Source organism: Sarcophilus harrisii, chromosome 5 (genome assembly GCF_902635505.1).
Source record: "Sarcophilus harrisii chromosome 5, mSarHar1.11, whole genome shotgun sequence".
Classification (NCBI taxonomy): domain Eukaryota; kingdom Metazoa; phylum Chordata; class Mammalia; order Dasyuromorphia; family Dasyuridae; genus Sarcophilus; species Sarcophilus harrisii.
Genome location: NC_045430.1, coordinates 84,408,074 through 84,436,017, shown reverse-complemented (window position 1 = coordinate 84,436,017; position 27,944 = coordinate 84,408,074). Strand labels below are relative to the sequence as shown.

Here is a 27,944-nt window from a genome sequence, read left to right as displayed (position 1 = left end):
AATATCTTACCATCACATTTGCATAGTCTCTTCCAATTCTCTAATTGCTGTTGTCACCTAGTAGCCTACTTTTGATAAGTCTCTCCAAACTGAGCTACATTGGTCCTTGGCCAACAAATTCCAAGTCTTCTCCCTCCAAAAAAGGCCAAATTAACCCCTCATTTACCAGTTTTAGCTTCCATTTTTGGGGGAGGAGGGGCAGGGTTTGAGAGGGAGAGAGAAATATACTCTTTATAAATGAAGGTATATTGAATGTTATTTGAATTCTGAAATTGTTTTGAGCAACAGCACCCTCACTCAAAACAGGGTCGGTCAGTCCACATCGCTGCTCCATCACCACATTTTAAGGGAACGATTCAGTAACTACATACTGGTCATCTCATTTCTGCATTGTAGCACCCGAGATTGTAACTTTCTTGAGAAACAGATTTTAGGATTTCATTACTAAGCAGGAATCCCTGTATAAGGAAACTTACTATTCATACTGGTTAGGACCTTCATGGCAAATCTACACCTGAGACTACACTGTACAAATCTACACTGAGACTCGAGATGACTAGCCCAGGTCACACAATCAGCACTGAATCTCAGGGCAGGTTTTGTGGCTGTGAAGCCAGCTCTATTGAGTACATCACACTCCTCTAGGGAAAAGCTTCTATTTTATTGTATCCTCAGGTCGTCCCATAAGAATGATCAAGGGAAAGGAGGTCCCAGTTCCCTTTAAGTACAAAAACTAGGTTTCCAAAGCAAAGGTGACAGAAAGGGGTAAAGTTCCCACTGTAAGTATCAATTAGAGATGAGAAGGTTCAAGGTAGGATGCAAGGCCCTGGACAAACAATTCACAGCTAAAAACAAGGGGATTGTTTGGAGGTAAAAATAGGAATAGCTGGCAAGAAAGAAATTAAGATTTAAGAAAAACACCCCAAAATGCCATAAACATATTACTTACTTCTCTCCAAAAAAAAGGTTATAAAGCAAAAATAGAAAAGAGTATTAAAGAGTCCAGAAATAAGAGAGCACAGAGGAGAAATCCTGGTAGAAAGGCTGAATTAAGAATTTGGTGAATAGGATAAAAGGTTTATTATGCAGTCAATACCATGACACACAAACACAGCCAGAACCTGTAGACACCACAGTGAAGAGTGGAGACTGCCCGAATCCCTCTTCTGGTTCTTTTTTTATGTTTCAGGAGAAAAACAAAAGGGTTGAGTCTTGGAGTCAGATAGAAACTTATTAGGTGCAATAATTATGCTTAGTGGTGAAGCTTTTTCTAATTTCTGAGCTCCTGATGGGAGTTGGAACACATGTCTATCCCCATTGAGATCTAGTCACCCCAATGGGAAGAGGGGGGGGTATACTCACCAATTGCAAGGTCTAAAAAACAAATTTCAAGAGAACAAAAAACAAATGGATATGAAAGGACCAACAACAAACTAAGCTTTGAGAAGTAAATCAACTCTTCACCCACCAGCTTCCAAGCAACTAGTAGCCAAATTCAGAGTTGAGAACTACCCACATGACCAATTTAAACCTAACCAATGACATAGGGGCTAAAGTAGCTCCAACTCAGCCCCAGCTCAAGGGAGAAGAGAAGCTTGTCTATAAAAATGAATGCTATAAATTTCAAGGACTGTCAGGACCAGAGACTCCAGCTTTCCAAATGGCAGTTATGTTGGTCTTTCAATAGATTTTGATGGGGACCAGAGAGACTCATCTGGGAAATTAGTGTGGAAGTAGACACATAGTTCTCTTATCAACCAAGGACCACTGCATTCACTTATACTCAAGTAAATAGAGGTAATGAAGAGGAAAAACAGACCCCATTTCCAACCCTCACACCCAGGATGATTCCCCACAAAAGGAACAGCAAAGGAATAATGCTTTTAATTCTTGTGGGTTTGGGAGGGAAGAGTTTGGGTGAAGAAGAGAAGGGTAGCTTTTTTGGTCTTTTTTTTTTTTTTTTTTTTTTTTTTTGAAGAGCAGAAAAAAGGAAAGAAAAAAAATAATGTAAATAAATTTTTAAAAGGAAAGAAAAAATAATGTAAATAAATTAAATGACCAACACTTGTCTGAGTGGAGAATGGGAGAGGCCAGAGGTGGCTCACTCTTTTCAAACACAAAACTCACCAAATGGGGAAAAATACAAAATGAAACCTAAAAACAAATTACAAAAAATACTGAACCACAATCACAAAGGGAAGAAAGGGAAATCTAGGAACTACCATTGCCCTATCCATAAAGGATATTAGCCCACCCCACTTTGGCAAAGACCAGGTAGGGAAGGGCTCTTTCCTGGCTTGCACCAACCCACCCCACTCCCCAACTTCCAAAACCCATATTCTATTTATGAAAAGGGAAGGATGAAGAGAGGTTCAGTTGAGACATGTCAGTACCCACTCCCCCACCCATTCAGCTAAAAGCTGCCCCTCCCCCCCTCCCCCCCCCCAAGGGTGGAGAAAGGTTCTTGCTTGGCACAGAGCTCATGTCCCCACCCCCCACAGCCACCAGTGCTGATCAGTTTCTATTTGGCGTCACTCACCACTCCTAGGTCTTTTCTGCTGACCTTGCCCCTCCTCCCCTTCAGATGTCCCCATCCTTCCTGCTGAGGACCAGAATTGCCTACCGGCTCCAAACCCTTGGTCTGAGGTGGGGTCACACATCATCCCTCTCCTCTAGGAGCAATGGACGTTTGTGTGCCTTCTGCAAACATCTGGACCCCAGGGAGGTTGGGGGCCCTTCCAATCAGGCTGAAAATGTACAGAAATCTGGGGGGAAAGGAAGTAAGAGTAACAGCATCCATATCTGGATCTCCCTCTTGGGCACAGGGGGCTAGAGGTATGAGGGAGGAAGAAACTAATGCCCTGGGGCACTTTAGTGCCAGGAGATTGGGAAACTGGGGCTTGAATATAGGCAACTGGGGGTGAGAGGGACATGCCCAGTGGAGTGATGGGGTTTTCAGGTTTCCTTCTCGCTTTATAGTCTTGCTGTGGTTTCCTAGATTTCCTCCACGCCGTGCGCAAATATCATGACAAGCCCTGGTTCCTGCACCATGTCATCACCCATGTGCTGGTTCTCACAGGCCATCACCACCACTGCCTGCTTGCCAGGAATACGTTTGGCTACGTAGTTCTCGTAGTAGCGCCGATTCATCTGACGTGTCTCTAGTGTGGCTAGGCCCTGGGGCCAGCTTCGCTCATGGGCGTTTTCAATTAGCTCATTGACTATGGAGGCTGGGCAGCCACTTTCCACCAGAGAGCGCTTGATGACCGCTTGCAGCACAGCGTCCGGTGTGGAGATCATGCCGCCCCAGCGGGTCACCCGGGCTGGCTGCAGGGAGTTGACCCACCTGTGTGGAGGGTGATTGAGGAAGTCACTCTAAGCCCTCTCCTACCACCCAGGCTGCCCTGCATTCAATGCTGTTTTATAATCTATGGGCATATCTTGTAACTTCTCTGAGCCTAAATTTCCTCATCTATAGCACCCATATCAGTGGGATTTTGAGAAACAAATGAGATGTGTGAAATGCTTTTTTGAAACTTTAAAATGGCCACATAAATGTGAACTATTATTACATAACACACAAACTTTACCACGTGTGTTTATCCCTTCTTTCCAAACCTGGCCCAGGAGTTTTTCCTTACTTTGTCCCACCTGATTACCTGCCTCTTAACACTTTTCCCCCCACATATTAAACTTTCAGATTTAGAAGAGAACCAAAATGTTTACTCTTATTTGTGCTTAAAGTGCATTTCAAAAATGAAGACGCTGGTTGTATATTTACTGTCTTCCCTTAGACTGTAAGCTTCGTCAGGGCAAAAGCAGCAGTTTCTACTGCTGCTAGAATCCAAAACAGAATTCTTAGTGGTTAATGTGAGCAAAGCTACCGCCTATTAATGAGACAACCCAACCCAAAACTAAATCAGAGGAATTCTGGGTGAAACTGAGGACTCCTCCTCTTTTCTATCTTTGCCTCACATCACCCCAACCAAGCTGCCCTTTTTTCCCTCCCCAGGTGTGAGAGGCTAATGATGGCTGACAGGGTTTATTTATCTATCTAAAGATATCCCTCAAGTCTGGGATTCCACTTACTCAAGGATCTCATTGTATTCAATGGTCTCCTCCAGGTTCTGAAGATTGGGATTAACACTGCGGATAGCACGCATGTACGCCTTCAGGAGCTGAATGTCCCGCTTCTGTTGGAAGAAAGAGCCAGGACAAGTCATAGCAAACAGCAAGCAAAAAGCTAAAGAGCAGTTCAGCTTAAGGGGATTTATACAGAGATAAACCGTAAAGCTGGTGTTTAAGGTGATGACTCTTGTCAATAACAAGGGGAAGAGGGAAACAGCAAGGACTCTATCCTTCCACATTCCATCACATGTTGTCACACAAAGTCACCGTATTCAGTGACGACTGTTATTTTACATAACCCTCTCCCCAAACCTCTTAGACATACCTGCTCTGCCAGCTGGTGCTTATGCTCAGCCGATGTCTTCTCTAGCTCTGCAATTCTCGTCTGCTGCTGCTGTACCACTGAGCGTAGATGCTTAATGCAGTTGTGGTTGGGCAGCTCATCTTTGGGCATCTCCAGGCTGCAATCCCAGAGCAGGAAGAGAGTATGACAGGGAGTTCAGTGGCTGAGATTGGGCTTCCAATGGCCAGCCCAACAAGGAGACTGTGAGCAAATAGTCCCATTTCACTGCAGAAAGATGCTATGTAGACTACAGCCATCTCCTAGTCAAAGCCTTCATTTCACTCTGCATTTCCACATTCCCAAACCACACCTACCCTTGTGAGCTGGGAAGAGCAGAGAATCAAGAGGATGAGGATGAGAAGGGTAGAACTTAAACCAGATAAGGAGATCCCTTGATTGGGGGGCGGGGGGGGGGGGAAGGGGATAAGAGGGAGATGTATGATCAATTTTGGTGGCTCTAAAAGATTATTCTGCAGAGTTTGAGAATTAGCCTTTCATTATATAAATTAAGGGAAGAGCAACAGGGAAAGGATCAAAAATTCCGTAAGAAAGTTAAACTTTTAAAAGGACATCCCAATCAAGAAGCATAGGAGGGCAGAGGGGAGCCAAGAAAGACAAAGCACTACTTTGCCTAAAGATCTTTTAGCCCAAAAAGACAATCATATCTTGGCATTCACTGGGCACAGAGGCAGGGGTACAAATAGGCCAACCTTCATTTATCTGGATGAAGGGCTTAGTAATGGGGAAATGGAAGAACCTCTAACTGTGGACTGGAGGCAGGAGTCAGGTGGAAATCCTCACCCACAGCCCTGCTCGCAGGTGACGGGCCGCTTGGGGTTGTGCTCGCAGTCACTGAGATGAGACATGAGGTTATCCAGCCGCACAACGGCACTGCAGCCAAACACAGCGTTGTCACAGGCAATCTGTAGCTTTGACAGCATGTTCCGCATGATCCGGGGGACAGGGCGCAGGTGGGCAACTGTCACTACGCTTCGGTCTACGGGGCACGTCTGCTGCTGAGAGAACCACTGGGTGATGCAGGCATTGCAGAAGGCGTGCTCACAGTGAGGGGCCTGGTAAGGAGAGAGTTACCCAGCAGTCAGTAGGGCCAGAGAGCACAACTGGCACCATCTCCATAAACCAAGCTGGTTAGAACTCTCTTAGGTAATGCTATTCAACAGTCCCCAGGAATTACAAGGGTTCTCTCCACCTCCCCCACTATATGGATTTTTGACCTAGCCAGCCAAGACCGAGTGCTTTCTAGAATCAGGTCAAATCAACAAATATTTATTGGGCATCTACAACATGCTTTACACTCTGGACATGACAAAAAACTGCACTCTATTCTCTCAAGAAGTTTATAATCTAGAGAGATGAAATATAAGCAAAAGTTAAACAACAAGGATTCAAGCAATCAACACAAGGGAAAAGATGTCAAGATATTACATGATTAACAAATAAATTATAAAAAGAAAACTCAATAAAAGAGGTTAGGGTAGTTGATGAGCAGAAGGAATTTTGTGAGTGGAAGTTTCTGGAAGGGGCAGGATTTGGATGGAAGAAGGGGGCAAAAACAAAGTGTGATAAATAATGGATTGCCCTTGCCGAGGACAGGCACGTCTCCTTCAAAGCAGACAAGGCTTTTTTTTTTTTTTCCTGAGGAGAGCCAACAACTCCTAGGTGTTACCTGAAACACAATCCCTGGCTTGGCGTTCCCCCATCCCCACTGTGCAGGTCACTTTGCTACCTTTCTACCTGAGACTCCTCTGCTGATATCCAACACTTCGTGTCAGCCCCAACAAAGAGGACAGTGGGGGGGGAGGGGGATTTTGAGACCAGATTCTTCCTTGGCTTTATATTTTCCACTCCAGAAAAGACACAGAAAGGTTCCTCTTGATTCTTGCCCTCTCCCTTCTTGCTGCCCCTGCTACCCAGACAGCTTTCAAAGTCCTTAGGGGCCAGTAATTTTGAAGTGGGACAAACCCATGGGCCTTTATGAGGTCATCACTTAACAACCAGACTCAGCTGAGTAGCAAGGGGAACCTAAGTTACAAGAAGGCTGAGGACAGCCATGCTCTATACTACTGATAGTGTTGGGAGAGTCTCATACATAGGAGACATCACTGATTCTCCTAGAAAGAGAGGAATATTTGCTCAGTTTGTTCTTCAAATCAAAGTCTTGTCTGGGTAAGAGGGGCAGTCACTCATCTGTTATTTTAACCAGTCAAGCAATCAAAAACATTAAGTACCTACTAAGTACTAGGCACAGGACACACAAAAAAACCCAAAACAGACAACAAAAACCCATTCTTTGCCCTCAAGGAGCTTACAATCTAATAGGGAAGATAAATGTAAACAAATATATAGTAAGCTAGCTATATACAAAATCAACAAGAAATAATATTGGGAAGACACCAGAAGAGAGGTTCAGGAAGGGTTCTTTTCCCAAATAAGGGATTTTATAACTAGGACTTAGGGAAACCAGGGAGATCACAATGGAGATGGGAGAGTATTCTAAGCATGGATGACAACTTCTTTCATATCCACCTGATTCATATTAAATTAGAGTAGCTGAAAACAAACACAGCTCAGCCTGGTAGAAGAGATAAACTTACAAAGACCCAAGGACCTCCTGACAGTATCAGAACCTTCTCCCACTTTAACACTACTGCTTTTGGTATGAAACTGCAAAGTCTGCAAAGACAGGGCTTATTTCAATTAGGTTGCAATTGAATTTGTTCAGAAATTGCCCTTCTCTTCTGAGTGGCTGAAGGGACATGGAGAACATAATCAATAGCTCAAGCCACAGGGATAGGAGAACCAGAGGATTCTTTGGGACAAAATTATGGGAGCTGCAGATCTCTCTAAAGTGGTCTTCCAACTTGAGATTCTGTGGCTCTGGGAGCTACTAGTTTCAGAAATGCGTATTCTTGTCCCAAGTCCACATGGTACAAGAGCATACCTTCGACTGGCACAAGTGACTGATCCATATAAAAAAGATCGATCTAGTGGCCGGGAGTAGATTCCTTCTCTGTTTCCACTAATCCTGACAAGCTACCTATAGGAGTAGCTTCTGTGGATAGATCAGGGGAAGGAACATAGGCAGTATGATTTCTAGACCTCGAAAGATGATGATCAATTAAGAGGTTACATGAATCCTGTTAACTCTCCCCAATACCCCATTTCCCATCACGCATGCTGAAGACAGGAGATAAATAATCATTAGAGACAGCCAGCAGTCAGGAAGGCATAGGGCAGAGCACCAAAAGGATTCTCACCTGTCAAAGTCTATAAAATCAGAGTTGCTTCTTACAGAGGCCAGTGAAAGTCTACATGGAAGATCCTGGCCATACTAACAGAGAGCATATTTAAGGGGAACCTGACAGCGAATCTTAAGAATAGTGTCATAACTGACAATTCACATATAATTTCTTGTAGGGAAACAAATTCTTCATCCCAGCCATCTCTTCAGGTTGGCAGTTATATTACTTGATGGTGGCATACCTGCTTGATTCCACACATAGGTATTTTTTGGTTATTTTAACCACAACTTTAATGCTTAATTAGAGTTTCTCTGCCAGCATAGATGACATATAGCATTTTGTTTTTTTCATTCATCTGTCAATTTTTGAAATATGGTTCCAGAAAAATCTGATAGGAATAGGGACATTATTAAATTGATAGAGAGAACCCCCAAAAGAGGAAATTCCATTTACAACTTCTCTGAGACAGTTAAATAGAACACTGAAAGGTTAGCTGATCTCCATAGGGTCACACAACTAGTAACTCAGAAATGAGATTTGAACCAAGGTTTTCCTGGCTCCCAAGGCTGGGTCTCCTATCCACTCCTACTTGGATCTTTTTCCTTTCTCAATTAATACTCAATAAAGTAGTTGAGAGAGGGAAACAGAAGTTCAAGAGTTTTTCCCAATTTAAAAAACAAATCAAGGGGCCCCATTCCCATTCCGAGGCATTCCACCTATTTAAGCAGCCCATACATAACAGGGCTCTCCCTGCTTTTCTGGTATCCAATCTATTTTGGGGGAATGAGATCATACATTGGAATATTTGTGGTTCAATGTTGACTTTCTTGATACTCATGGGGGTTCCATTCTTTGGGTCTCAGCATTCCATGAATACTATTACTGTTTCTCAATAAAAATTGGTTCAGGATGAACCAAAGCCTGGAAAAACAGAAACTACCTCTCATTATCCCAATTTAACAAGCACCTATGAATGATACAAACACCACACCCATTATTCTTCCACTCTGCCAATTCACCTGCACTGGCTCCTCCAGAACTCCACTGCAGATAGGACAGATAAGATCTTCATCAACATCCCCCTGGAAGCGGGCTACATCATACCCCATGTCTCATCACCGAGACCAGGCCCTGCAGGGAAGAGAAGCACAGCAGCATTAAGGTTCATCTACAAATAGCCAGGCCACATCTCTCCAAGCTAGGCTGGCCTTAGTAAGTGTTAGAATACCCAAGAGAGCTGTTGGAATATACAAGCGCCACCTGACAGTGGCTGCTGGAGATCCAACTCAGAATGGATCTCCTCTTCTGAGAGGATGATACAAGGGGACTGAGAAGCAATTGCTCTTCTCTGGCCTCTCTGAGAGGCTCTTGCCTTGTCTGACCTCTCGCCTCATCCCTCTGCCTCTAATTTATCTCATTCCCAGTCAGCAACACCTGTGTCAGCAAAGGCTGCCCTGCAACTCCTTCAGATGTTATGATCCACAGCTGTGGAAGCTCTCAAAGAATTGTCCTGTCCCTTAACAATTCCCTGTTTTTTTGCTATTATTTTCCCCCACAGTATGGTCCGCACACTGAGGAATGCAAGTAGCACTATCACTTCTGGATGGTTGTAACAAGTGTTCATCTTGTGAAATATCATGGAAGCAAACTTTCAAACAGAGAAGAGGGCTGTAGTCAGATTAGGCATTTAAGTCTCTCATCAATCTCCTGGCTCAGCCCTTTGATATGTTGTTTAATTACCCCGACTAATAAAGTCTTACTGGGGCTCTGGAATGGAATGGAATTTTATCTATAGCTGGAAAGAAAATCTAGTACACATGTACAAAACTGAACAAACCAAACTGAACAGTTTGTCAGAAATGTCTGAAGAGGGATTCTAATAAGGGTGAGGCAAAGAATTTAGCCTTAGCCTAGAAAGACATATGAACTGATGCTGAGTAGAGTAAGCAGAATCAGGAGAACATTGTACACAGTAACATTAAGATTATGTGATAATCAAGTATAAGAGACTTCGTTCTTTTCAACAATGTGTTAATTCAAGACTATTCCAATTGACTTAGGAGGAAAATACCATCCACATCCAGAGAGAGAACTATAAAGACTGAATGTGGATCGAAGCATATAGTATTTTCAACTGTTTTTGGTTTTTTGCTTTTTCTTTCTCATGATTTTTCCTTTTTGGCCTTATTTTTCTTTTTCTTTTTTTTTTATATTATAACTTTTTATTGACAGTACATATGCATGGGTAATTTTTTACAACATTATCCCTTGCACTCACTTCTGTTCAGATTTTTCCTTTCCCTCCCCTCCATTCCCTCCCCTAGATAGCAGGCAGTCTTATACATGTTAAATATGTTATAGTATATCCTAGATAAAATATATGTGTGCAGAACTAAACAGTTCTCTTGTTACACATGAAGAACTGGATTCAGAAGGTAAAAATAATCTGGGAAGAAAAACAAAAATGCAAACAGTTTACTCTCATTTCCCAATGTTCCTTCTCTGGGTGTAGCTGATTCTGTCCACCATTGATCAATTGGAACTGAATTAGATCTTCTTTGTTGAAGATACCCACTTCCATTAGAATACATCCTTATACAGTATCGTTGTTGAAGTATATAATGATCTCCTGGTTCTGCTCATTTCATTTAGCATCAGTTCATTTAAGTTTTTCCAAGCCTCTCTATATTCATCCTGTTGGTCATTTCTTACAAAACAATAATATTCCATAACATTTATATACCACAATTTACCCAACCATTCTCCAATTGATGAGCATCCATTCAATTTCCAGTTTCTAGCCACTACAAAAATGGCTGCCACAAACATTTTGGCACATGCAGGTCCCTTTCCCTTCTTTAGTATCTCTTTGGGATATAAACCCAGTAGTAACACTACTGGATCAAACGGTATGCACAGTTTGATATCTTTTTGGGCATAACTGGTCTTATTCTTCTTGCAAAACATGACAAATATGAATATGTTTAAAAGGATTCACATATTGCTTGCTCTCTTGGGGAGGGGCATGAAAAGGAGGGAGGGAGGAGACATTTTACATTTTAAAAATGAATGCATTTTTTAAAGATAAAATACTATTTGAGAGAAAAAACAAAAAACAAAACAAAATTTTAGGTCAAGGATTTTCTTGAGTCCCGAAGAATACTTTGCCTTGTCCAACAATGAAAGACAAATTATGTAAGTATGTATAAGCAAGTGAAAAAACCACTCAGCTTTATAAATTCAAATCTGACCATTTTAGTCTTAGGAAGGAACATGAGAAAGTTGTGTTAGAAGTCATCACCTAAACATCTGTTTAGAAACTACCATTCAAATAACTGTTTGTATCATCCCAATGATCTTTGGCTGGTAACTAGTAAACAAGAAGGCGGGGGTGGGGTGGTGGTGGTACTTTCCAATATAGATACCTGGAAATGGATTTTCAGATATGAAGCAAGCACATGGTCTAACTCACAGGAAAACAAAAGAGGTTAGAGATGGTGATCCATCAGATAGGAGTGATTGGAAACAAAAGGTTTCTGTCAACCAGAGGTGCACATTGGGGACACCAATTTAAATTTGTGATATATGGTGAATCTGATCAGGAATTTCTTCTAGGTTCAAGTTGGGAATGGGAGGAAAAAGCTAAGTGAGCCCCTGAAAGCTGTGACTAAAACCTAAAGTTCAACTTTGCAGACCCCAGTCCTGATTCTACTCAGCTGCCAAACTGACTTTTCTAGGGCTTCTCTCATTCAATCACTTTCAGGATCTTTGTCTTCTAAACCTCTTTATATTATTATCATCTCCTAGCTTTCTGGTTTCTTACAACTCACTCCCTTCCCTGTATGCTACAAATCACTTATGCAGGCCTCCCTGCAATTCCTCATTAAAAACATAGCATTTACAGACATTTTCAAGGGCTGTTTCTCCTGCCTGGAATTCTCTGCTCCCCCCTTCAGTTCTTAGCTACTTCTGTAAAAAAAGCTTCTCCCATGCTAGTTCCTTCTCCCACAGACACTTTCCAGTTTATTTGGTCAATGGCTAGTTAGATTATAGGTATTTACATGTTATTTCCCCTTCTAAAAGGGAGCTAAGAACAGATTGCTTGTTATTGCTTTTCTTTGTAGCCTCAGGAATACAAGGAAATAGTAGGGTTCCTGTCAACGAGAAGAATGTTTATTGATTTCTTGCCTAATCAAACTTAGGAATAAATCAGAAAGAGGAAGGAGTCTTGGGCCAAAGTAGCAACTGGCACCCAGATTCTTGCAGTGTATGATGGGAACTTCTAGATAGAATTTTCTAACAGAGAATGAAGCAGGCTGGACACCAAAGATATTAATCCTTCAATCTACAAATAATGATAGTTGATGTTTAAGAGGTGATCTTAAAAGAATACAAAATAAAACTCCAACCTAGAACCTCTTCTAAAAGATTTTGTGTCCCTGATTTGTTGAGAAGAAGGCATAGTATTAGTGAGGAGAAAGTAACTCACACCCTGTTGTTTGTACCAAACAAGAGCAAAAAGTCAGGACTGAAGTTCCTCCCATGGAGTCAAAGTGGTAAAAGTCATTACTTTAAACACAAATAAATCTTTGATCCATCACTGCCACTACTAGTTCTGTATCCCAAAGAAATCATAAAAGAATAAAAAAGGAACCACGTGCAAAAATTTTTGTAGCAACTCTTTTCGTGGTGGCAAAGAATTGTAAAATGAGTAAATGCCCATCAATTGGGTGGGAATGGAATATTACTGTTTTATAAAGAATGATAAAACAGGCTGATTTTAGAAAAGCCTGGAAAGATTTACATGAATCATGTTGAGTGAAACAAGCAGAAACAGGAGAACATTGTACACAACAGCAGCAAGATTGTGCAACAATGGACTATGACAGACTTGATCATTCTCAAGTGGTCCAGTGATCCATGGCAATCTCAATCAACTTTGAATGGAAAACACCACATAGAGAGAACTATGGAGACTAATGTAGATCAACACATTTTCATCTTTTTTTCTTCTTCTGATTTTTTTTTGTTTGTAGTTTCCCCCACTTTTGTCTTGATTTCTCTCTCAAGATTCATATGGAAATATGTTTAAAAAAAAAATGAATGTATATGTACAACCTTAAAAAAAATTGTTTTTACATCTAACTGGTGAAAATAAAAATAAATTTTTTTAAAAAATAAAATCATGCCACGTCAATTTTTTAATTGGAAATATGCTTTTAAAATTTTTGAATGCTTAAATTTTTCTCTTTTTAAATAAAATATATATTTTTAAAATACATGCAAAGATAATTTCCAATATTCAACCTTACAAAACCTTTTGTTCTAAATTTTTCTCCCTCTTTCCCCCACCTCTAGACAACAAGCAATCCAATAAAAGATCTGCAATCCTTCTAAACATATTTCCATATTCATCATGCTGTGCAAGAAAAATCAACTCAAAAGGGGGAAAAAAAAAAAAAAAAAAAACATGACAAAGGGGGGAAAAAAAACCCCAAGCAAACAAATAAGGAAAAAAGGTGAAAATACTATGCTTTGATTGATAAATGGTCAAAGGATATGAACAAACAATTTTCAGATCAAGAAATTGAAACTATTTCTAGTCATATGAAAAAGTGCTACAAATCACTATTAATCAGAGAAATGCAAATTAAGATAACTCTGCATACCCTTTGACCCAGCAGTGTTACTACTGGGCTTATATCCCAAAAAAGATCTTGAAGGAGGGAGAGACCTGTATGTGCAAAAATGTTTGTGGCAGCCCTTTTTGTAGTGACAAGAAACTGGAAACTGAATGGATGCCCATTAATTGGAGAATGGCTGAATAAATTATGGCATATGCATGTTATGGAATACTATTGTTCTGTAAGAAATGATCAGGAGGATGATTTCAGAGATGCCTGGAGAGACATATATGAACTGATGCTAAGTGAAATGAGCAGGACCAGGAGATTATACATGGCAACGAGACTATACGACAATCGATTCTGATAGACGTGCCTCTCTTCAACAATGAATTGATTTAGACCAGTTCCAATTGTTCAGCAATGAAGAGAGCCATCTGTACCCAGGGAGATGACTGTGGGAACTGAGTGCGGCCCACAACATAGCATTTTCATTCTTTCTGTTGTTGTTTGTTTGCATTTTTGTTTTCCTTCTCAGGTTTTTTTTTTCTTGCTTTCTAGATCTGATTTTTCTTGTGCAGCAAGATAACTGTGGATATGTATACATATATTGGATTTAACATATATTTTAACATGTATTGGAATACCTGTCATCTAAGGGAGGAGGCGAGGGGAAGGAGGAGAAAATTTGGAACAGAAGGTTTTGCAAGGGTCAGTGTTAAAAATTAATCATGCTTATGTTTTGTAAATAAAAAGCAATAATAAAAAAATTATTATACTTTGATCCACAGAAAGATCCCCACAGTTCTCTTTCTGGATATGAATGGCCTTTTCCATCACAACTCTATTGGAATTGCCTTGAATCACCTCACTGTTGAAAGGAGCCACACCCATTAGAGTTGATCATTATATAATCTTGTTGCTGAATGTAATGTTCTCTTGGTTCTATTTCCTTCGCTTAGCATCAGGTTGTGGAAGTTTTTCCAGGCTTTTCTGAAATCAGCCTTCTCATTTCTTATAGAACATCAATATTCCATTATTCAGCCATTTCCCAACTGATGAATATTCACTCAATTTCCAGTTCCTTGCTACTACAAACATTTTTGTATTTCTGTATCCTTTTCACTTTTTTATAATCTTTTTGGGATATAGACCCAGTAGAGACACTGCTGGATCAAAGTTTATACATAGTTTGAAAGCCCTTTAAGCATAGTTTCAAATTGCTCTCCAGAATGGTTGGATCATTTCACAACTCTACCAATAATGTATTAGTGTCCTAGTTTTCCCACACCCTCTCCAACACTTAATGAATAAATGAATAAGATAATGAATATCTTTTTCTGTCATCTTAGTCAGTCTGAGAAGTGTGAAGTGGTCCCCCGGAGTTATCTTAATTTGAATTTCTTTAATCAGTAGTGATTTAGAGCAGTTTTCATATGACTAGAAATGACTTCAATTTCTTCCTCTGAAAATTGTTCATATCCTTTGACCGTTAATCAATTAGGGAATGGCTTGTATTCTTATAAATTTGAGTCAATTCTCTATATATTTTAGAAATGAAGTCTTTATCAAAAACACTGGATATAAAAATGCCCCCCCAGCTTTCTGCTTCCCTTCTAATCTTGGCTGCATTGGTATTGTTGTAAAAAACCTTTTATTTAATATAATCAAAATTATCCATTTTGTATTTCATAATATTCTCTAATTCTTCTTTGGCCATAAATTCCTTCCTTTTCCACAGATCTGAGAGGTAAACTATCCCTTGTCCTTTTAATTTGCTTAAAATATCGCCTTTTTTGTCTAAATTATGAAGCCATTTTGACCCTATTATGGTATAGAGTGTTAGGTATTGGTCTTCAATTAGTTTTTTATCCTATAATAATATCTTTGTTATTTTTCAAAATACATACAAAGATACTCCACCTCTTGATAGGAAGTAATCTAATATAGGTTAAACATGTGTAATTCTTCTAAATATATTTCCACATTCAAATAATTCTTAAATTAAAAAAAATTTTAAATGGAAACATTTCTTCCAGAGTTTAAACAAGAAACAAAGGAAGGAAGGAAGAAAACTAAATTAGTTCCATACCCAAGTTTTCCTCTTAATGATCTGACTATATATTCCCTTTTAGTCATTTTCCCTCAGCCTCTCATCTTTAGCAATCATAGTTAATAATCATTGAGGAAAGACAAACTCAGTCTCCTCACTGACTCCTCATAGTACAGTGAAACTTTCATTGTTTAAGTAATCTTTACGGATACAGCATCTAATCTTCGTGGGAATAACTATTTAAGTTAGTAAAAATACACACTAAGACTGCATCAACAACTTGTTTTTACTGACAGCTTTTTCCAAAGAACAAAAACATCCCAATAACTGATTACCCTATTGAATTTAAGAGTTAATCTTTACACAAAAAATGAAAAATATCTCACATTTTTATAAACATTTTCTTTTTTTAAAAAAAAAGAAATAGCCAAGACACACAAGCTGCTTACATCAGTTAAATAAAACTCCTAAGAACTTGAGACTCAATATTGGGGTTCTTACAGGTCACTTCATTTAGCCTTCCACCTGAAGAAAAAGTCTACACCACAACTTCTTGGCAGAGGTTATTAATAGACAGGACATAAGAGGGTTTCCCCTCCCCACCCCCTCTATTAAATCTATCTTTGGCACTGTCCCTAGTAGTAGAGGAAAAAAGCTTCAAATTCAGGCTCTTCAACTTAATGTTTGACCCTGGATAAATTTCTAGAGCATCTCATTCTGGCTCTGTATGAGTCTTATTATCCAATTATTAAGACCATAAGATCATTCACCTAAAATTGGAAGAAATCTTTGAGGCAACATCCAGTTCAATTGCTCCATCTTTTGCATATGAAGCCCCAAAGACTGAGCACATTTCTCCCAAGCATCCTCTGGTTCTCTAGAGAAATACAATCTCTTCCTACATAATAACCCTTCAAGAATATGAAGACATTTTATTTACCTTTAGTTACCCGCCTTCAAGATAAACATATCCAGTTCGTTCAATCATTATAAAGCATCATCCAAATGTGAGTTATAAAGCCCGAGTTCCATATACTTCACCAGAGAGGGATTGCTCTCTTCATCATAAACTCAAGTGTCCAAAAGAGAATATTAAGCGTGGTCTGACCAGCACAGTGAACAAGGTATAGGACTGCCACTTCCTTTGCTTTGGACACTAAACTCCTATTAGATATATTTTTGTTTTAACTGATAGCTTTTTCCAAATCATAACAAATATATTCCAATATCTACCATTACTCTATTGACTTTGAGATGATTTCTTTCCTACTTTCACAATGTTTGAAATAACTTTGATTAAAAAAATTAACCAAATTCTAATTTTTTTCTAGTGTAACTACAAAAATCTAGCTAAGTATCAAAATAAATTGCTGGTGCATAATTTTAAAAATGTAAAAACTAATCTGTGAACTATCAATATCACTACTAAGCATGAATTCCAAAACAGATTTAAAAAGGGGAAGGATGGGAGGGACCTATATGTACAAAGATACTGAAGCTTCAGTTCAAGTTCAGTTCAGATACTGAAGCTCTCAAGGCAAAAAACTGAACTTAGGGGATGCCCATCAATTGGGGAACAGCTGAATAAATTATGGTATGTGATTACGATGGAATTATGATGAATAGGATGCTCTGAGGAAAACCCTGGAAAGTCCTCCATGAACTCAAAGTGAAATATACTGTATTCAAAGTAAAAGCAATCTTCTAATAAATATTCTAAAAATGACTTTGCTATTCTAGGCAATAAAATGATCTATGATTACTCCAAAAGGCTTATGATGAAAAATCCCAGAGAAAGAATTGTGTCTGAATACAGACTGAAGCATATATTTTTTTTAAACTTTATTTTTCTGGAGCCTTTTTTGGGGGGTAGGGGGAATGGAGGAGGAGAGTTCTATGCTTTTTTTTTTTTTTAACAACATGACTTTTATGGAAATATTTTGCATAACTTCCATATGCTTTCTTAATGGAAGTTGGAGGTGGGTGGGGATAAGGGAGAGAATCTAGAACTCAAAAGTTTTAGAAACAAATGTAAAAAATTGCTTTAAATGTCACTGAGGAAAAATAAAAAATATTAAATAAAAAAGTAAAATTTTCATTAAGAGTTAAAAATGAGTTGCCTTTTACAGAAAAAAAAAGTGATTATAAAGAATCTTCTGGACTAATGCTGAAAAATCTAAAACTATAAATTTAGATATTATCTAACTCAACTCTCCATCTCAAATGCAATGTGCCTTCATCTAAGATTTCAGACTGACCTGCTCTGAACAAAACACAATGTAGTCTATCTAAATTAGGGAGTAAAAAGAACTCCACATATCTCAATTTTAAAGGCAATTTACTTCCCCAATTTGGGCAAAACCTAATAGGGCTTGACATGTAGTTAATTCTTTTCCCTGACACATTCCTTCCCCCCTTCAACCTGAGAATCTCCTGGGAATCTGTAATTTCAGTGGTTTGGGTAAAACCCTGCCTATGCAGCTTTTCTACAGTTAATATTATTCCTGAGATACACATCTTCCTAGTGGCAGATAAGATACTTGGTCTCCTGCAATGTCAGCATTAGGTCTGGAGAGATCTCAGGGAATCTTAACTAGCTAGCTCAGACTATTTAAAGTTTGAAAAAACTGACAGGAAGATTAAAAGTACAAAGGGTCTAAGGTTGCTTTCACTTACAAATGTCAACTATCTCCCCCACAAAACTTATTCTAAAAAGCTAAATGCCTGAAAGGGAAAGAGGAACACACCAAACTTCAGGAGATTCAATATCCTCTTAATATTTTCCTCTATCCTCCAGAATTAAGTACTTGAGGTACAAAAAGTTAAAGAAAATAAGAGTAGATACACGGCCCTCAAAGTCAGGGGAAGCATTTTGGGCAAAAAAAAAAAAAAAAAAAAAAAATCAAAGACAAAAGTTCTGGATCTATGAAATATGCAAACACCACTCTCAGGCTTTAATAAGCCTAATCAACACTGGAGTTTATTTTGTTTTGTTTTAAATAGAAATTAAAAAGGCAGGCAGGAAAAGAGACAGTTTTGGCCTGAGGCAAAAGCACTTAAGGCCCCAAGAAATATTTCTATTGAGCATCATTCCAGAATGGGGCCCATGAGTTCTTACAAATAGGTGGGAGACTATAGATTAACCCTATTCCCCATTATTAAGGTTCAGGGCATAACCAGGTGAACGCTGGAATCTGGTGACACTTCTAACCTCATCAGAGATGTCAGAGATTCTTCTTGGGCAGCTGGCACAGATGAAGCTCCAATAGCCTCATAGCCCTTGATTAAACCTGTCTTTTCTAGTCTGCTTCTGGAGCAACAAGATAAGAGTACCTGGAAAATTTCATCTTTAGTCACTTCTTGTCCTTCAAGTGTATTAACACACACACACACTCAGTCACTCACTCACACACTCTCTCTCTCACACACTTTGTCAGAAATAGTGGAAAACAACCAAGAGTTTTGACACAATCCTTCCACCATCTGGTGAGGACATAGTTAAAGACAAAAGCCACAATTTGGAATTATGCCCCAAGGGTTACAAAACTGTGCATACCTTTTATCCCAGCAGTATCATTACTAGGTCTGTACCTCAAGGGGAATTTTTTTTTCCCCTGAGGCTATTGGGGTTAAGTGACTTGCCCAGGATCAGACAGCTAGGAAGTGTTAAATGTCTGAAACCAAATTTGAACTCAATTCCTCCTGACTTCAGGGGTGGTGCTCTAACCACTGCACCACCTGGCTGCCCCAGGAAATCTTAAAGGAGGGAAAAGGACCCACATGTGCAAAAACGTTTGTAACAGCTCTCCTGGTGGCAAAGAATTGGAAAAGGAGTAAGTAAATGCTCATCAATTGGGGAATGGCTAAACAAGTTGTGGTATATGAAGATAATGGAATGTTCTATAAAAAAATGAACAACATGCTGACTTTAGAAAGTTCTGGAAAGATCTACCTGAACTGATGCTGAGCAAAATAAGCAGAACTAGTAATACATTATACACAATAACAGCAAGAATATGCGATGATCAACTATGAAAGACTAGATTCTTCTCAGTGGTTCAGTGATCCAAAGTAATCCCCACAGACTCTGGACAAAAAAATGCCATCTGCATCCAGAAAAAGAACTAAGGAGACTGAATGTAAATCAACACATGCTATGTTCACTTTGTTTTTCTATTTGTTTTTTTCTAATCTCTCCCATGGTTTTTCCCTTTTGCTCTTCCTTTTCTCAAAATAAGAACATGATTCATAAAGTAATGTGTATTAAAAATAAATAACTTTACTAGAAAAAAAGACAAAAGACAAATTATTAAATTGTTCCCTATAACCTTTCTTTTTAATGACATCTTTTAAAAAATCAACAAGCATTTATTAAGCACTACATTCTAGACATACTAAGTTCAGGTAACACAAAGAAAAAAAAAACAATACTTATCATCAAGAAACTTACATTCTTTTGAACCAGCTACAGCCAGCTCGAGAACTCTAGGAGATGACTAAGAACCATTACATAGAATTCCCAATCCCTCCTCTATTTTTGTCCACCTGCATTTTTGATTTCCTTCACAGGCTAATTGTACACTATTTCAGAGTCTGATTCTTTTTGTACAGCAAAATAACTGTTTTGACATGTATACTTATTTTGTATTTAATTTATACTTTAACATATTTAACATGTAATTGGTCAATCCGCCATCTGGGGGAGGAGTGGAAAAATTGGAACAAAAGGTTTGGCAACTGTCAATGCTATAAAATTACCCATGCATATAACTTCTAAATAAAGTTATAATTAAAAAAAAAAAAGAAAAGAAAAAAAAAGAAACTTACATTCTAATGAGAGATATGACACACATTTTAATCATCAAAATTCAAAGCTGGGCAAGGTTTAATAAAGAAAAGTTATTTATTTCCTAATGAGTCTAGTTTGCCATCAGAAAATCCAGGAAAGAAAGAGAAGCTCCATATTTACATTTTAATCCTTTAAGGAAGCAACCCTGTTCCTAAAGAGGCAGGAATTCTAGGACTGGTTGTGTTGTTCCATAAGTGATAAAAGAACAAGCAGCATCTCAGCTAATCTGCTTCTCTCCTCCAGAGAGGTCCTAGGGCTTGCAGAAGGGTGCCATTCTCCAAGGTTTAGAAAATCTCTTGGGATCCATTCCAGTATTATCATAGAAGAGAATAACACACCCTGAACCCAATCACACAGGCTCAGGCTACCACACAGGTTTCCGTATTCCTCAGTTTGTCAGGGTACTCTCTTTGGAGAACCATATTTTGGGTTTTTCCCCTCACCTTCTACCAATCTTAGGCCTCAGAAAAATAAAAGTTTCTATATACTAGCATCAGACATCTTGCTCTAGCCAAGGGAGAAACTGGCTATTTCAATACAAACGGTTGCTGTTTAAGGAAATCATAGGTATTTTCAAAATATGTAATGGTATTTTTCCACCCTTAATTAGGATGAAGAAAAACTACACAAGAAAATCAAAAACTAAGTAGAGGGTACTATTTGTACCCTCCCAAATATACATGTATACACAAACACTCTCTCCCTCTCTTCTCCCCTCCCCAATTACAAAAGCTCTGACCCAACAGCTAAGAACTTCTATAGTTAAAATCTTTCTGGGTTTCAAAGGGAAAAAACAGGTCATCTGAAGTCAGGTGCTTTTGAGTTCTAAAATTTTACTTTGCAAAAGATTTTACCACAAGTTTTTAAAACATTAAAAATTTCCTTAACTCAAAAAGATCTGTGATCTGACCCTAAGGTTATAGATCAATTGAACTAATTCAAGTTTTTTCACAAATTCCCTGTTGCCGTCTACCTAATTTCCTCTCACTATCTCTTTGGATCTTATAATCTCCAGGCAGCTTTCACTCCTGTTCTTCCAAGTTATTTATTTCTTCTCTGATACAGCCAGTAATACTCATTTTTAATTCTTTAGAGACATATTCCACATTTTACAGGTATATAACATGAGTAAAAACTGGTATTAAAAAAGAAGGGTTTTTATTTCTTGAAGAAGTTTGGGGTAATTAAAAGAACTCTGTAATTTCTTGAAGTCAATCCAGCCACTCTTCTCATTTAATTCTGAATCCAATTCAATTTGCTTCTATTTGTACTGTTCTTCCCCCCCCTTCCCCCCAGATATACATAAAGTTAAAAAAAAGTCCATCTAACTTCAAGTTGATCTGGGCAACAAACATTTGTTATCTACCTGATACTATAATCAAGCCTAATCATTCCAAGTGGTTTTGTATCTTTCCTATGAAGATTAGAAATGTTTTGAAGCTTGATACACTAGCATCATCTATCAGCAAATAGAAACAGAACATCTCATCATCCAATTCACATTGGTTTTTGTGATGGATCTTCTCCATGAGAAGTATCAAATACTGCTGGCAAGCATACATCTCCCTGTTATATTCCTCACCTAGTGCTTTTCTCAGAGGCAGGTTGAACAAGGTTCTATTGTTAAATCTATTAAGAAATCTTAAATGATTCAGATGTTATGAATGGAAGCCTTTAAAATGGTTTTTGCCCTAACAAATTAAATACTATTTTGTTAACTAAATGATAAGCATAGTGGGAACTTGTATTCTCAACAGCCTTCCGTATATTGGGTGATGGTAAAATTAAAGCCTATTGTGGAATATCATTTGAAAAGCTTATTTGTTCTCTTTATACAGTGTATGGAGAGAATTCTCATGAAAATTTTGAACATACAGAAAAGTAGGTATATAGTGTAGCTAGTCTTTTTTCCGGGTTTAATAAATGTTTGAAATTTTTTCCACAACTTTGGTTTTTTATTTTTTCAGACACTTCATAAATGATCTTAGTGCCTTTTTCTAAAATATATCTATTCCATGTATAACAATCTATTACAATTCATTAGACTGCAAGTTTCTTGAGGGCAAAGAATCTCTATTGCCTCTTTTTGTATCCTCAGCACTTAGCATATAGTAGATGCTTAATAAATTTACCGAATTGAATTGAATCTAATCCACCGTCATTCTCTTTGTTCATTTGAGGATTGTTTCTACCTCCTTTAGAAGTACATCCAGGTCTATGATGATGATGTCCACATGTCTTGGCTCTAGTGGCCCTGTTAGTGAAAAGCTTTTCATAAAACCTCCCCCCCACACACACACAAAATCTTTTTTTTTAAGTATCTGTTTTCCTTCCCTCCTCCCCATAGTACTGTATTTTTCCAAATGCAAAAAAGATAGTTTTCAACATTCATCTCTGTAAGACTGTGTGACAAATTCTTTCCTTCCCTGCTTTATGGAGCTCCCCCTCCTCCCCCAAACAGCAAGCAATCTGATATAAATTAAATTATTTCATAAAATATTTGCAGATCTATTTTTTCCCCCCTATTTGTTGTTCCCGTTAAATAGCTTCAGGATGACTTTGGTTAATTAGGTCCCTTGCTATACTTTCATAAAACAGATCTTACCCTTCTTTATTTTGAAGCAACACCTCTCATAATCTTCCATTATCTTTCTTCATATGTATACATTGCGTGTGCGCGTGTGCGTGCCTGTGTGCTAATAACATGGCATTGCTTTAGACATCATTACTCTCCCCAAGTCACAAGTTTGCTCATTAGGGCATATTTTTTGGTTGATTTGGTATTCTCACTGTGGTGACTGATTTACATTAGTTAAAAACTTTTGTAGGAAATTATAATCAATGTCCATTGTTCTTTTTCCTTGTCCCTTACCATTTTTCATCATCAATAACTTGCTCAATTAAGTCAAGATTATGTTCCATGTCTTTCATCTTTATCATTTTTTCTTGTAGCTTTAAACTAAGTTTGACCTTTACTCTGAAAACTCAGCAGTCTGAGTGTACAGAGACATTCTAACCAGAAATGAGGAAGAGAATAATCATTTATTAAGCATCTACTATATAGGTCAGACACTATGCTAAATGCTTTACAACAGTACCTCTTCTTTGGTGGGCTGCTGAATTATAATCAATTTAATGTTTTGTGATATTATTTGGTGTTCATCATATCTGGATTCTTTTCTTAAAATAAGTTATCAATGAAGTAAGATTACACAGAAGTTTCACAGTTCTCTTTCATCCCTTTATTCCTAACCCATATATCTCTTACCAATATCACCTATTCCAATTTCTACAGCAAAATCACTATGTATCAAAAGATGTTGATTTCAATACAAGAACATTAAGTTTTCCTAAGAAATGTGTCTAATTTCTCCTGAAACTAATGTTGGTGCATAGTTGCAACCATTTTTACAATGATTTGGGAGCAAATTTTGGAGGTTCCATGAAATGATATTACTGCCCTTGACTTTGACTGACTTAAAAAAAACCTGTAAGGTATCCCTCTAGCTTAGAGCAACTTTTTTGTTGTTGTTGTTTCAGTTTTAAGGAGAATGACAAGATCAATATGGTCTGTCTCTTTTAGTGAGTGAGTAAAGATCACAGGACCAAGATTTCTCATTTAGAGTACCAACAGCCATGACAAAGTTCTAACAGTGCCTTGCTTCTTTTTCTGCCACTATTACTGGAGAAAGCAAGATGGCCAAACAGGATTGAAGGGCATTTTGTAATTTTGTTTCATAAGATGCCACAGCCAAATAATTCCTCTTCTAGTGGTCAGCCTATCATATATAAAATCTTGCCACCACAGTATACTGACTCAAATTTATGCTCTGCTAGCACTACTAGTTAAAAGGTCCCAAGATCGCTTCCATGAGAATAGGACTCTATAGAGACTAAGCTCCCTTAACAGAGTAAAATGTAGTTTCATTTATAAATGAGTTAATTTGTACACAATTTTCTAGGAAAAATATAACACATAAAACAAGGTACATCTACATCGAAAGGCCAGCTATTTATCTCCTCTTAAATAATATTCTGAACCAAATTGGAATAGGAATTCTCCTACTCTTGCAGCAATGTGTTTGAGAAAGTGGGAGGGTAGTAGGGCATGATAAAAGGAATCTAAGTTAATTCCTTTTTCCAAAGGATTTATCATCTAAGGCCTGTTGGCAGACAAGACAGACACATATGAAAATCATTAAGATTTCCTAGGCAAATAAAAACAAGTGTAAATGAACATAGGTGCCAGAGTGTAAAATGCTGAGAATGAAGAACAAAGAAACAAGCAAAACTCTGTGGAGTGAATCAGGAATTCGGGTTTTTGACTGGAAAAGACTGAATTGAGGACTGGAAAGGACACGGCTTGTTAGAAGAAAGCTGAAACTTACAGCATGGTCTTGAACCAAGATCTGTCTTTACCTGGCAGGTGGTGTGGGGCAGGGTCCCTGTTCACAAGGCTCCAGCCCCTTCACGGCTCCACTCAGTGCCTCTCATGACATGCTCCCAGTAACCCATCTTGTATGTTATGCTCAGACTCATTCTTCCATCCTAATGATGAGCTCCATCACCAAGGGGATGGTCATGATGTCATAATCAGGATTGCTCTATTAATAGGAACAAGGAAAAGAAAGAAGAGTCAGGGAAAACTCGACTATACTCAATGGGAGTGGAGGATAGGAAAAGGTGAGGTGGAATAAGTAAACAGACTTAGAACTAGTAACCAAATAGGAAGGATGATACAGCTGTGTCAAGTATGAGAGATTCCAGTGAGAGGCCTCCCCACTATCAGGGAAAGAGGTTTGAATATGTAATCACAATACCTATTGAGGAAGATTTAAACATAGGTTTCAGTAAAAGGATAGGAAGGAGGAACAAATTAAAGAAGGGGAAAAGGGAGAGAAGAGACATTATCCGAAATAGATAACCATCTGTGTTTTAAGATACTCTATGAAAAACTGTAACTTTTGCCAAAGACCATGAGCCTTCCCCCTAGACAAGACCCAAATTTTATACTACCTCAGAGTTCTATCATTCTTTGGTTTACCAAATGTATTGGTATTTATTCTTTCATGTAGAAAGCTCTTATCCTTCCTCCAAACAAAAGATACTTTTCTCACAGGCTATGAACTTTGAACTTGCTCAAATGTCAATCAACAAGCATTTATTATGTGCTTCCTACTCATCAAAACACTCTGCCAAGTAAAGGTATAAGGGATACACACAAAAACCTTTCTGACCCCAAAGAACTCATATTCTAATGGGACAGTCAAAATCCATGTAACCACACATATAATATAAATGCAAGGCAAACAGAAGATAACCTTAAAGGGAGGAAAGGGAGCGGAGGAAGGAATAAAAGGTGAGATGAAGAAGCCAGGAGTCAAAGTTAAGGAGAGGGAATATTCTAATGAGACAATAGTTGAAGAATGCTTGGTTCAGATAGAAATTTCCATTTTCCCAGTTACTAAGAAAGTGATGGACAGGCTTTAGAATAAGAAAAGCTGAGGTAATAGAGGGGGTAGTCCCAAAATGCTAGAGAAGAACAAATAATTCAAGTGAAGAGGTTAATTTGTTAAAGAGACAGCTGTATATACAAGAAGTTCACAAACAAGAGGGATAAAGCCCAATCACACTTTTTGTATTCTAAGTACATTTATCTCTATGCTAAATACATGCTTCTCCTGTTAAATAACCTTAAAGGGAAATGGCAGAGTAATTATTACTCTATTATATATAATAAAGGGTATGTGTCATCTTCTGAGCCTAGAGTAAATGTTAATTAGCTCAACACTGGTCTGCAGTAGTGACATAAGAGTAGTATCACTATTTAAATTATAAACTGACTTTGATAAAAAGGTGAGAGCAGTGACGCAGGTTCTTTGGTTCAGAAAATTCCACAAAATGATAAAACAGGTCTTTTCTCCTTTCCAGTACCAAAAAAAATCAGATGTGATACTCTTCATTCAGAAATTTCATTTTATTTCACAACACCCCATCAGTTCCAGAGATTATCTGTTCAGCTCATGGCCCAAGCCTAATTAGAAACCTAAAATTGGTGATTCAGCAAGCACTCATCATGCTTACAGTGTTTCTAGAGAGTATGTCACTAAACCAGCCTCATTCTGTCCCTCCCTTCCCCCCCCAGTCAATATTTCCCTAGGTACCACATATCCTACCATTTTCCAAAAAAGCATAAAACTAGAAGGCAGGAGGTCAGAGCTGTTGTCCTGATTTTGCCACTGGTTGTCTAACCTCAATTAGATCAATTAATATCTTCATATTCCTATTTCTTCATTTTATTAAATGAAGATACTATTTTCCCACTATATGGGTTGCTGTGAAATTCAATGAAATAGAAGAATGCACAGGACTACATAATATAGCCAGGTGAGATGGTATTCCTATTTTATCAACACAATGCAAAAGAAATTTGAGTTGATAAGTTGGAAGGGCAGCTTGCCTGCAAAGGGCATTTAGTTCACTCTCCATCCAAAGCATGAATTTTAGTGGAGAACTCATCAACTTTAAGGCAGCCCATTCTGTTTATGGTCAACTGTAAATGCTAGGTGATTGACATCAACTTCTCTGTAAACTTCATCTATCACCTATTTAATCCTAGTAATCTACCCTACAAGTGCTGGGGGATCAAGCGGAAAATGGTTGAGAGGGACCAGAGAAACTTAAAGTTGCTTATTTTTTTTGAACTGAAAGGTAATCTTGGCTGCATAACTCAAAGAAAATAACCCAACTGAATCAATTAATATCTAGGAAAAACCCTTCTATTTTTGCTTTTTCATTTCGTTGGCCTAATTAGACACCTTCTTTTGGGGTTACGTGAGTACTGTTGGGCAGAATAAACTGCATGTTTCTGGGAGTTAGCCCATTTCTCTGAGAAAATTCTCCCTTTCCTCCCCCCGACCCCCACTAATTTCGGCTCAGCCCCCGGTTTGTTAAGATTTCCTCGCACTCATATTTAAAGGTTAGGCAAAAAAACCAACAGTAGGGATGGAAGAAATGTGGGATTCCTCCCTGGAACAGAAAGGAGAGAGGGAGTAAAGCAAGAAGTAGGGAAAAGAGCCGCCACCCCCCACTGGTGGAACGTGGATGAAGTAAAATCATGGAGGTCCCAAGTGAGGAGAGGAGTTTAGACTCAAGACTTGCCTCATCTCCCTAGCGTCTGGAACCGCTGCCCACTTAACATCACTCCGTTCTCCGGCCTCTTCTGCCCACTCTCCTCCAGTTTTTTCGGCCTCTCCAGGATCGTTCTGACTCCTCCCCCAACCCCAGCCCCTGACACCTTTCACCCAGCCAACGCCCCTCCTCAATTTTGATCTCCCCCACCTGACCACCCACCCCTCCGAAGCCCGACTCTTCCAACCCCACCTCCCAGACACCCTGCGCGCGCAGGCGCAGTACGCACCGCCCTGGGAGCGGTCTGGACCCGTCGCTCCCTGGGCTCGGCCCGGCCTCCTCGCGCTCCGGGGTCCTGCTGGAGAAGCGGCTGTGGCCGCAGACTGGGCTCTAAAGGCCTCTTCCCCGTAGCTCCGCGGAGAAAGGAGAATGGGAAGGAAAGACTCTGTACCCAGTCCGGATCCGTCCAAGCTAGACTCTTCGCTCCGCCTACCGCTGCTACGCATCCCAACGGAAACACGTCGCCACGCCACGGCCCGCCTCCTAATGGCTC

At 38.9% G+C, this 27,944-nt stretch overlaps 1 protein-coding gene across 5 annotated transcripts; it reads right to left on the bottom strand.

Moving 5' to 3' along the window:
• Positions 1-195: 195 nt before the first annotated feature.
• RNF41 (ring finger protein 41) lies at positions 196-27,928 on the bottom strand. Of its 5 annotated transcripts, XM_003772151.2 has the most exons (7): positions 27,681-27,928; positions 24,680-24,864; positions 8,754-8,865; positions 5,273-5,544; positions 4,454-4,589; positions 4,090-4,193; positions 196-3,346 (listed from the first exon to the last, which is right to left on the bottom strand). In XM_003772151.2, the coding sequence occupies exons 3-7, from the start codon at positions 8,841-8,843 to the stop codon at positions 2,995-2,997; spliced, it is 954 nt and encodes a 317-aa protein (XP_003772199.1). In that variant the 5' UTR covers positions 8,844-8,865; positions 24,680-24,864; positions 27,681-27,928; the 3' UTR covers positions 196-2,994. The 5 variants fall into 5 exon arrangements, with proteins under 5 accessions (XP_003772199.1, XP_031797044.1, XP_031797046.1 ...); XM_031941184.1 differs by lacking the exon at positions 24,680-24,864; XM_031941186.1 differs by lacking the exons at positions 8,754-8,865; positions 24,680-24,864; positions 27,681-27,928 and adding an exon at positions 6,219-6,416.
• Between the last annotated feature and the right edge of the window lie 16 nt (positions 27,929-27,944).

Coding starts and splice junctions, on each gene's coding strand:
- RNF41 (XM_003772151.2), bottom strand. CDS start 8,843: ATGGGGTATGATGTAGCCCGCTTCCAGGGGGATGTTGATGAAGATCTT. Junction 5,545..8,753: donor TTCTGGAGGAGCCAGTGCAG/GTGAATTGGCAG, acceptor TCTCCTTACCAG/GCCCCTCACTGTGAGCACGC. Junction 3,347..4,089: donor GAATACAATGAGATCCTTGA/GTAAGTGGAATC, acceptor CCCTCCACACAG/GTGGGTCAACTCCCTGCAGC.